General features: G+C 31.6%; 1 protein-coding gene and 1 long non-coding RNA gene across 4 annotated transcripts in view; both read left to right on the plus strand.

Annotated features, from left to right (window-relative positions):
* The first annotated feature begins 888 nt into the window (after nt 1-888).
* Nucleotides 889-12664, plus strand: part of LOC105428580 (uncharacterized) — a 16510-nt gene continuing 4734 nt past the window's right edge. The window contains exons 1-3 of one of the 3 annotated variants that reach the window (XR_016140703.1): nt 897-1182; nt 4179-4529; nt 4912-5232. Coding sequence is in view for 1 of the 3 variants with exons in the window: in XM_089082625.1 (XP_088938751.1) it covers nt 1134-1182; nt 4179-4504 (375 nt within the window). In the remaining 2 variants the exon portion in view is untranslated. Of the gene's footprint in view, nt 1183-4178; nt 4530-4911; nt 5658-12664 lie in introns of those variants that run through there. The other 2 variants (XM_089082625.1, XR_016140704.1) reach the window with 2 other exon arrangements.
* Nucleotides 1835-3065, plus strand: LOC105428576 (uncharacterized). Its single transcript, XR_968016.2, has 2 exons — nt 1835-2318; nt 2358-3065. It is a non-coding gene; the product is annotated as an uncharacterized LOC105428576 (long non-coding RNA).

Genomic DNA, 12664 nt, shown 5'->3' on the forward strand with positions numbered 1-12664 from the left:
GAATACTCATTGTACATTCCAGAAATGCTGTCCACAGCAGTTGTACGATTGGATAGAAATGATACGAAAATGTGCAAAAAGCTAAAAGTAATAAAGTAATGAATTTAAAAGAATAGTTATAAGTTTTATATTTCCACAATTTTTTATGTTTTCTATATTAATGTTTTTATTTTAATATAATAATAAATAAAAAAGAAATAATCATTCATAAAAAATTTATATATAGCACTAAATAAATGTAATAATAATATTGTGTAATAATAATGCAATTATATGCAAATCCAACTATATGTAAATAATTATATGCAAAAAATCTAATTATGAGAGATTTTATAAAAATAAAAAAAATACTAAATGATAATGTACTAATCGTACATTATCTTTATCTTAATGATTAGTACATTATCTTTATTTTTTTCATATATAATAAAATTCATTTTTTCTTCATTATTTTTTCATCAAACGATACAATATTAGGATTCCTAGAATATTATTCAAAATAAACATAAACATAACAGTTTTATTCCAATATCATTACTTTTATTAAAGAAGATCTCTTTTTCATAAATACGCTATAATAAATGTGTATGTATATATATAAATATGAAAATATTGATAAATATGTATACAAATATTGATAAATATGTATACAAATATTGATAAATATGTATAATATATATATTAATGTTAATGTTTATCAATATTTTACAACGAGAAAATTGCGCAAAATAAATATGTAATTATATAAATATATTCTTGCTCTTTTCGAATTGTGGAAGTAGCACGAATTGTGAAACCATCACGGACACAGAATGAGATTCTATCGGCAGTGTCAGGAATTCGCTACTTACTTTCGATAAGCAAAATGGAATTCGAGGCGCTAGTGTACGGAGAGTTTCGACGGTTCCACGAAAAAGACCGAGATGGCTGCTCTCAGGTTTTCTCTCTGCTAAAATAGATGTTCTACTCATCAGGAAACGCTTATTAATTGCGTAATCATTGATTGCGTCAAACAGAACGAACGATCAGTGAGCTGTCAGTGATTATCATTTTTACTGTAGATTCCTAAATTTAGATTAAACACATTGATGGATTACTCAACCATTGTGCAATCGTTGTATTCGTTGTAACCGATGTGTTTTTTGAATGTAGCTAGACATCACTTTACTATTTCAACACGAGGTTAGATAAAATTTTTTTAATCTTAAACGTAATTTATACAATAATGACAGAATTAAGGTTGATTTATGGAGGCCATAATCTGTTAACTTATGCGGGAATCATAAAAAATTGATCAATCATAGTCGATTAGTCTTCTATAATTCGATTGTGATTGGTTAATTTTTAACAGTTACGGTATAAGTTAACAGATTCCCAAATTGCCAGCAGTATGCCAGCACTGTGCCAGCAGATCCTATCATGACTTCGCAGCAGATTTCAAGTTGCTTCCAATTAAACTTAATTTTTTGCGACACACCTTCTCATCATAGAGTAATGACAAAAATAAAAGTCGAGCATTGCTTGCTATCTCATTGTGGCAGCAGATATGTAACAGATATCGTATCAAAGTTTGCCATATCAGATACTGGCAGCAAAAACATAGCAGAAATCAAGCATAATAGGCCATCACGACGTGACGGTAAAATTGCGACAGATATATGACGTGATCTGCTTTATCAGCTGTGTCGGCAGAAACACAGCAGAAATTGAGCACAGTATGCCGTCACGATATGACAGCAAAAATGCAGCAGAAATCGAATAAGACCTGCTAACATAACTTGTTGGCAAATTAACAAAAATCAAGCAAATTCTGTTTCGTAAATATTTAAATTGTGACATTGTTATAACTAAAAAATTTTGAAAAATAATGTCTCTATTATTTTTTCTATCTCTTAATTTAGAAGAATAATTTTTAATAATTTAATAATTTTTAATAATTATTTTACTAATGATGAAATTAACATATTTTTTACAGCACAAATGAGTTATAAAAAACTTTTTAAAAATATAAGTTATGATTCTTTTGATTTTTATATAACGTATCAAATAATGTACAGTGTATCAAACAATGTATCAAACATTGTACATTTTATATAATGTACTATTTCTTAGGTATTACACTTTGTTAATTATCTTGTTGAACAATTATGTCTTGCATCAAGCGCATACATAAAAATATATACATATGAATAATAAATGCATGTTTAAATTTTGATTATGATTTCGCTTATATAGAAAGTTTGATAAATTTTGCATGCGAGAAACGGACGCAATCTAGCGGTAGTTTTCTAATTATTGTGTCTAGTGACAAATGTAGAGTACGTGTTTTGTATGATTTTTCTTTCTTTTTTGACTAGCTGATCGTGCCGTATACCTGCCGCAATTTTGCCGTCACGTCATGACAGCATACTGTGCTCGATTTCTGTTGCGTTTCTGCCAACATACTGATAAAGCAAATCGTGCTTCCCTAATAACACTCGTCTATTCTGAGAACGTTCCATGGGCAATAATATAAGTATATTCGAGATATTCTCCAAACATTCGAAATACGTACTGCGATATACTGTGGAATGTACTTAGAGCATTATTACCGCTCACTAACCTAATCCCTAGTATGTACTGGAGAATATCCCGCAGTATGGTCATAGGATGAAAATGGTTTAAAAACAATATATTATGTAGGGCATGCATATCCCAGACAGCTATATAGATCATGAAAATCTATAATATACGTGATACTTCTTACAGAAAATAAGTGGAAAAAATAAGAGAAAGTAATGAAACATTTTTTATTTTGTATCATTGCATGTTTTTAAAACAGTCACTCATCCTACTTGGGATCCTGCTCGATGCTGCTTAATTTCTATAATGGGATGAAATCTGCAATTGAAATGATGATACAAGTGAACACGGAATTTTTAAAACTATGATAGATCTGGTTAATAAATGTTACTATATTATTATATAAATAGTCTTAATTTTAAAATCTCGATTGTATATGTAATTCTTGTAAATAATTTAATTATATAGATCCTATATATGTGAAATATATTATGTTTAATGAGAGTCATTTTTATTATGAAAATTGTTTATAAATTGTTAAATATATATTTTGTTTATTTGTTTATGAATTGATCAATAATTGTATTAAATATGGGAAATATTTTTCTTATTTATATATTAATTAAGAAAGATAGTAATTAATAATGTTATTTCATTATTTATTCATTAAAAATGACTTAAAAATTACGATTAAATGACAATATATTTATGATAATATTTCGTGACAAATGTTACATTCATTTTACATCGTTTACATTTAGTATACTAACAAAAAATGACCTTAAATCATCGTCATAATGACGTCATCTTGCTACTTGGGATACATTTTATACGAATAATCTTAATATATTTATGACCACAGTATATTCAATATAAATACAGAATATTCATATGACATCATGTACTGCTAAGATATTCGGTATATTCTGAAGAGCTTAAGAATATACGAGAAATGATATACCATCAAAATGTCATATGAATGTTCTCTAGTATATTAGGCAATAGTATGTATGACCACAGTACTTTCAGTACGAGTGTAGAATATTTGAATGATATCATGTGTTATTAGGATTTATACCTGAAATTTTGCCGTCACGATGTGATAGCACTGTATTCGTTTCTGCTGCGTTTCTGCTGCCAGTATCTGACGTCACAGATCGTGTTGCCGCATTTCTGCTGTCACACACAGTGTGAAAGAATAGATATACCAGATTTTTTACTACATTTTTGCAACATATGTCTTGACGGCATATTATGTTAAATTTTATAGTATTTTCTATTGAATATTGTGGCAACACAAAATGCTTGAATTCTGATGTATTTATGATGACAAGCTTTGTTCAATTTTTACAATATTTTTGTAGCATATTATGATGCAGATCTTACTCAATATGTGCTGCATTTTTGCTGGCAGTATCTGTTATAGCAGCCCATGCTAGATTACTGTTCGATTTTTGCCGGCATAACGTGTAGCATAACTTTGCAATTTGTGCTTTTGGCATGTTTTGCTATCTGGACTACGGTCTCTATAAGCTTTAGACTTAATTTTTTATTGTACACATTCTTTTCTTATTAATATAATTATTATAAAAAGAACTCTTTTACATCTTGTCCAGAGTTGAAACAAATGAATTCCACGTTTCAATTGAGACTATTTGTTGCTAGAAGTTTATGTTATCGACGGAATTTGTCGATACAAAAAGATGACAAAGATCGAGTTAATTATAAAAAAAAAATTTCAATAAACGATTTGACGGAGCCGACTAATTGCTGCATGTCAGGATGTGCGAATTGCGTATGGATTCAATATGCAGAACAATTGAATAATGTTATAGAGTCATCTAATGTAAATCTGCAAAAGGCTATCATTGGAAAGGTGCAGGATCCTAATATGAAGGCATTCTTAATGATGGAACTAAGATGTCGAAAACTAATAAAATAGCACGAACGCATTATTACAAATTATAGTAAGAGGCAATTTTAACAAAATATTTAGTTAGAATGCTTAGAACCAATAATTGAAGAATCTACAAATAAAAAAATTCTTAGAATATCTTTTATATACAATACAAATAAATAAAGTTTTATGTACACACACACACACACACACACACACACACACACACACACACACACACACACACACACACACACACATTTATATTTTGTAAGAATTTTTTTGATAAATATATATAAATCAGTGCATGACTTAAACCAGTATTTATAATCCACTCTTATTTTAAGACTAAATACCTAAAATAAAAAGTTAATATGTTTACGTGTATTATCCGTGTCATCATACATTATTAAATTTCTACGTTTCATGAATATTGCAATTCACTTCATTAGGGTGAGAAGCAATCTGATAATGTACTACTTCTCTGCTGGAATTCTTTTATATATGCTGTAAGAGAGGTCTACTGTCTAAAACAGCGCTTGGAATTAATTGAATTCATCACATTTCGACCTGATTTCGGAGAATTCTCCCACCACCATTCGAGACTCAGTGGCCGAATCTGAACGGCTGTGCCTCGCATTGCCGTATGAGAAACATGCTATCCGTATGCCTTTCGCCCCAAATTGTCACTTACAAGGGACCTATCACAACTGTCCGGAACCGATTTGATTCTTCTTGAAACATGTTATTAAACACAAAAATCTAAGAGACAGGTATTTTTTTATATCTATCCAATCCGAGTTTTAAGGGGTGAAACAACCTCTCAAAGGCTAACATATATATTTGATTCCCATCAATTATCAATGAAACGGTGAGATATATAAAAAAATGTTTTAGACAAAACTTTTATAATTTCTTACGTAATTTATAATTGTCTGTTTATATTTTTCAAAAATTTAATATTTTTTAAACTTCCCCCTTCATTATTATTTTTACGTAATTTAAATTTTTTCTAAAAATAAAAATTAAAGATAATTTTATTCAATTGTATATAATAAAATTATTTTACAAAATTGCATCTTTCAGAAATAATCTGAAAACGTCGCTGTATACATCGTCTGTGCTTTTATATAGCGCTTGCGTGGCAAAATTGTTTTTCTGCTTTATGTATAACAAATAATAATAACAATAATAATAATTTTCATTGTTTTTCTTTAATTACACATATAAAAACATGTATTTCTTTCATTCATTCTTTATATATTTTATCATTATAATACCTTAAATTTAAAGTATCTTATCATTATAATACCTTAATTTTAAGTATCTTTAATTATTTTTATTTGCTTACAAATGTTTTTCTGCATTATGTACAGATAATAATAATAATAATAATAATTTTTATTCGTTTTATTTAATTACATATAATATAATTACATATATAAAAACATCCACTTTTTCATTCATTCTTTATGTTATATTGTTATGGTATCTTAAGTTTAAAATTATTTTTGTTCGCTTAAGTTTTTATTTCTTTATATTATCTTTATATATATTAATTCTTAATATATTAACTTAATAGCATAGTCATTTGTTAATATATAATAAAGTTCATATATTATATCATTCATTATCATTACATAAAAATTTTTTATTTGAATTAAATTTTTTTCATTTTGTAGTACCTTTTTAATTCTTTGTGATTAAATTTTCCATTCGATTCAAATATACATGTATTTAAACATTCTTTACAGAAGGATATGCTAGAATATTATATATATTATACATATATTGAGATAGAATGAAAGTTACTACCACTTGTGTTAGGTACATATCATTTAAATTAAATTAGGCTAAACGCAATTTTATGATATCATAATTTTGAAAAAGAATTTAATAAAGCTATTATCACTTGGATTTTAGAATAAGACTTCATTGAAAATACAAAGATACGAATCATTGATTGATTTACATTTTTTAAAAGCAATTGTACATTTAACTTTCGAGGTAATGGGACTATAATTTGGCGCCACTTTTTTGATTCCAAATCTTTTATATAAATGATATATAAATGATACATATTAGGGTTGAGTATTAGATACTATTCTTAATAGCACATGATATCATTCGAGTATTCTACACTCGTACTGAAAGTGATCATACGTACTATTATCTAATATACCATCAGTACTGAAAGTCTTAGTCATACGTATTATTGCCTAATATGCTAGAGAATATTCATATGACATCTTTATGGTATATCATTTCTCATGGTATATCATTTCTCTTAAGCTCATCTTCAGAATATCAGGAGACACGGTAGTATCTCGGGTATTAAGTCAACCGAGAACACTACCGTATGACTTTACGCGAGTCGACGAGATGCGAGCATCCGAAATTATCGATATATACGAATAAAAAATGCTATTAAACGCAGTGATAAGAACAGTACATTGAATATTATCAATTTCAAAACGGTCAATCGGAACTGTGGTCAATCGGGATGGTGATCAATCGGGACGGTGGTCAAACGGGATTGTGGCCAAACGGGATTGTGGTCAATCAGGACGATGGTCAATCAGAACGGTGATCAATCGAGACGGTGGTCAATCGGGACGGTGGTCAAACGGGATTGTGGCCAAACGGGACGATAGTTAATCAGGACGGTAGTCAATTGCAACGTGATCAATATCAACGTGGTCAATATCAACGTGGTCAATTGCAACGTAGCCAATCGCAACGTGGTCAAATGGGACTGTGATCAATATTAACGTGGTAAACGGATGCCACTCAAAATTAATTAAAAGTATTGACAAGAGAAAGAATACGATGCAGAATTTGGAACTACTTAATAAATTGGTACATCGTTGATATAATAGTTACACAACTTTGATTTATCTATTGTAATCAGAAATCAATTTTGTTATTAGAATACGAGACAGAATTTGGAATTACTTAATAAATTGGTACATCATTGATATAATAGTTACACAACTTTGATTTATCTATTATAATCAGAAATTAATTTTGTCATTAGAAATATTGTGTAGATATTAAATCATATCGATTTATTATGTAATTCCAGCTTCTGTCTTTTATCGTATTCTTCCTCTTGTCAATACGTTTCCGAATAGTTTCATCTTAATTGCGTTCTTGTATATTATAATAATATAAAATATTGGAGTACTAGATAAACTGACTGCCAATATTTTTATAGGTTACATTATATCGAAATTGATCATGTCATTTATTTCAATCAATAAATATGTAGCTTCTCGATAAATGTCACAGTCGGTAATGTAAATAACTATGTTTGGAATTGTCATTTAGAACTTTTAGAGGTTATATTGATAATATATTGAGGTTATGGAACATATATTTTAAAAAAGATGTCATTAAAACATCAGAAAGACATTTTTCTGATATAGTTCTTCTTAAAAACGTTCATCTTAAAAACATTTTTAAAAGTATACCTTTAAGACATCTTTCTCAAGACGTCTTTTATAAGACGTCTTTTAGATGTCTTTTAGACATGCATGCTGTCTTGGTCCGCCCGGTGCCTGTAAATTAATTCGAATGGTGTGAATCCCGTCGCCGTGTATGGCATTATATGCGTTGTATTATACACAAACATTGCGTAGGGTAGCCATTCGTCCCGGGTAGCCAGTTTGTTTATTTCTCATTTATGTAAGGTCGAAGATATTCTGTCAAAGTTCTGTGTCAGCGTTCTAATGCTCCATTACTTTCAGAATGATAGGTTGTTGTTTGAATCTTTTCTATATTCAACAACTTGCATGTATTTTTAAATATTTTACTCATGAAATTCATGCCTTGGTCAGTTAAAATCTTTTCAGGAATCCCGTGTTCGGCAACTATTTTGGTGACAAAGGCTTTTGCCACCATTTGCTTCTTGATTCTCTATTGGAATCGCTTTACTAAATTTCGTTAAATTATCTTGAAAAATTAAAATATATTTATTTCTGGCGTTCGTAATGGGTAGTGATCCCACTATATCAAGTGTATATTTTTCGAATGGTTTTTTCGGCGTGTCGGTACTCTAATAGCACATGATATCATTCGAATATTTTACACTCGTACTGAAAGTACTGTAGTCATACGTACTATTGCCTAATATACTAAAGAACATTCATATGACATCTTGATGATATATCATTTCTTGTATATTCTTAAGCTCATCTTCAGAATATACCAAATATATTCTAAAAGCACATGATACAAATATTCTGTATTTATACTAAATGTACTATGATCATATCGAATATACTAAGATTATTCCTATAAAATGTATCCCAAGTAGCAAGATGACGTCATTATAACGATGATTTAAGGTCATTTTTTATCAGTGTACTAAAAAAATAAACGTAACATTTGTCAAGAAATATTATCATAAATATATTGTCATTTAATTGTCATTTTTAAGTCATTTTTAATGAATAAATAATGAAATTAAGGTAAGGTTTCTCATGGGACACCGAGTATATAAGCTCATCATCAGTATATAAGCTCACGAGCGATATCGGCGCTCGCGGCGTTCACGTGGGGCACACGTTATACTAGCGCGGGTCAGGGACCCGGAGAAAAGGGGAAATGGAGCACGATTCCGTTATGGCATGCTCCGGCTCCTCGTGCGGCACTTAATACTCGGAGTCAGTCAGAATAAGTCAATTTGTAGAGCATTCGTGAAATCGTTTAATACGAGGGTAGTCTGAAAAGTTTTGAGCCTAACATAGAAACAAGTATTTTTTCGGACAAATATAATTTTATTTTTCAACATAATCTTCTTTTAAGTCGATACACTTTTCCCATCGATACTCTAGGCTCTTTAACCTTTCCAAATAGTAGTTGACGTCTTGCTCCGCAAAATAGGCGTTTACGTATGCGATGACCTCCTCGTTCGATGAAAATCTCTGTCCTCCAAGCGAAACTTTAAGCTTAGGAAACAGGAAAAAGTCGCTGGGGGCCAGATCTGATGAATACGGTGGGTGGTCAACCAATTCGAAGTGCAGTTCGTGAATTTTGGCCATGGCGACTACCGAAGTGTGAGCAGATGCGTTGTCTTGATGGAATAGCACTTTCTTCTTCTTCAAATGCGGCCGTTTTTTTTGCAATTTCTGCCTTTAGCTTATCAAGTAATGATGCGTAATACGCTCTCGTTATTGTTTTACCTTTTTCAAGATAGTCGATACACACAATTCCGTGACTATCCCAAAAAACAGTCGCCATTACCTTCCCAGCTGATGGAATCGTCTTCACCTTTTTCGGAGCAGGTTCACTCTTTGCAGTCCACTGTTTTGTTCTTTTGTCTCTGGAGTGTAATGATGGATCCAAGTTTCATCTACAATTATGAATCGACGCAAAAAATCTGACTTGTTTTGCTTGAACCGCTCCAACAGGGCCTTGGAAATGTTCATTCGAATTCGTTTTTGGTCCAAAGCGAGCAAGCGCGGCACCCAATGCGCGGATAGCTTGCGCATATCCAATTCTTCAGTCAATATATGACAAACGCGTTCTTTCGATATGCCCATAACCTCTGCTATCTCTCTAACCTTGATTCGATGGTTGTCCAGTATCATTTGGTGAACATTTTCGATCTTATCAGCGATGGTCGCAGTTTTTGGCCGTCCCGAACGCTCATCATCAGCCAAGCTGGTACGACGTTTAAATTCAGCTGCCCATCTTTTTACGGCAAATGATGGGACAGAGTCCCCGTAAACAGCGTCCAACTCGATTTTAATTTGCGCAGGCGCATTGCCTTTCAAATATAAGAATTTAATCACGGCACAATATTCAATTTTTTCCATTTTTACAAAAATACTGACATCGACTGACACAAACGACTGTCAAACAACAACTGAGCGTTCAAAATGGCTGAAATTTTCACAAAAGTCATTCAAAGCATATACTATTGTAGTACTAGAATGGTTTTGATGAGTAACGTCATCTTCATGTTAAGGCTCAAAACTTTTCAGACTACCCTCGTAGCTTAAGTCGAACGCGGGGAAATATTCCTGAGAAGCGGTTATCATCGTGATATTCGCGTCTGTCAGCTTTGTCATAGTTATCGGTTGCGAGTGCGTAACCAACGGTGTTCAATTTGTAATTTCCGCGTGTGAAGAATTGAATAAAGCATTGTTGCTTTTTTTTATAATAAACGAACATTTTACTTGAATACGAATAAACGCTTCATCATCCTGATCCTGGCCTTACAGTCAGATCCTGATCTTACAAAAATAATATTATTAATTATTATCTTTCTTAATTAACTATAATATATAAATAAGAAAAATATTTCCTATATTTAATATAATTATTAACAAATTCATAAAAAAGTAAACAAAATATATAACAATTTATAAACAATTTTCATAATAAAAATGATTCTCATTAAACATAATGTAGATTCACGGCTCTATATATATAATTTAATTATCTACAAGAATTACATATGCAATCGAGATTTTAAAATTAAGACTATTTATATGATAATATAGCAGCATTCATTAACCGGATCTATCATATTTTATGTCAAAATTCCGTGTTCACTTGTATCATCATTTCAGTTGCAGGTTTCATCCCATCATAGAAGTTAAGCAGCAGGATCCCAAGTAGGATGGGTAACTGTTTTAAAAACATGCAATGATACAAGATAAAAAATATACAAATTTGCAAAATTACAAGAAAATCGAAGAAGGGAGGGGGTTATATTACATATTTATCCAATTTCTTTATTTTCAAGAGTCTTCTTATTCTAATCCGAATGGTACTAGCTATAATTAAAAAACAGAAAAATTTGTTTCCACATTGCCAACTCGACTCAAATGATGTCATTTGTATAAAAGATTTGACAATAGGCACCAAGTTATAATCTTACTATAAAAATTTGCATTTTTTTACTAAACTCAATTGATATGTATTAAAAAAATAAAATCTAATTGACACAATATCTTTTATTTTAAGAAAATAGAACCTAAGTGGTACGTATCTTTGTATCTTCATTGAAGAATCTTTTTTATTCTAATCCTCGTGATAGTAGTCTTAATTCTTTAAAAATATTTAAATTTTCAATGAAGAATCTTCCTATTCTGACCCAAATGATACTACTACTTAATTTTTTAAAAAAGAAAATTTTGTTTCCAATTCAAATGATTGTAATAATATATAAAATTTGTATAAAAGATTTGATATCAATAATTGGCGCCAAGTTATAGCTCTATAAACATTCAACTACAAGTCCACCTTAGTCAAATTATGTATTTTAATTGTATAAAAGATTTGATATACCACTATTTTAAACAAATAAAACCCAAATAATATCTTTAATTTAAAAATAATAAAAATTAAATTATATGTATAGCTTTCTATCAATTCAAGACATCTTTTTTTAACCAAAGTGATAGTAATTTAGTTTTAAAATATTATTATATCACAAAATTGCTTTATTCTATACAACTCTATACAACCTACGTTTTTAAAGAATTAAAGAATAATAATACAAAATAAATGATAAAATTTTAGTCTTACTGATGTTTGATTTTATGTGTGGAGTGGATTTTGCTGTTGATTGTGAAGGCAAGTGTGATTGTGCGAGAGTGAATGGAAATACGAGAGTGTTGCCTGCTGTGCTTGTGCGTGTTCCAATGAGTGGCTGGAGCGATTCTGGTAAACGCTGTCATGCGAGAGGCGTGAGGCTCTGGACATCTTCTCCCAGTATTGAAATGTCTCGTTAATATTGAGTATCGAGATTGATCTATGTAGGATGCCAATGGTAAGGTAATTTCCAAGTCAAGCAAGTGCTTGGCAAGTACGTGCCAGTATGATATTATAAGGACAAACGATTGTTCTGAATCACCCTGCATGTGTGCGTGCGTGCGAGCGTGCGTGCGTGCGTGCGTGCGAGCGAGCGAGCGTGCGTGCGTGCGTGCGTGCGTGCGTGCGTGCGTGCGTGCGTGCGTGCGTGCGTGCGTGCGTGCGTGCGTGCGTGCGTGCGTGCGTGCGTGCGTGCGTGCGAGCGTGCGTGCGTGCGTGCGTGCGTGCGTGCGTGCGTGCGTGCGTGCGTGGCGTGCGTGCGTGCGTGCGTGCGTGCGTGCGTGCGTGCGTGCGTGCGTGCGTGCGTGCGTGCGTGCGTGCCGTGCGTGCGTGCGTGCGTGCGTGCGTGCGTGCGTGCGTGCGTGCGTGCGTGCGTGC

Source organism: Pogonomyrmex barbatus, unplaced genomic scaffold, assembly GCF_055798465.1.
Source record: "Pogonomyrmex barbatus isolate J1 unplaced genomic scaffold, ASM5579846v1 scaffold6, whole genome shotgun sequence".
NCBI lineage: Eukaryota > Metazoa > Arthropoda > Insecta > Hymenoptera > Formicidae > Pogonomyrmex > Pogonomyrmex barbatus.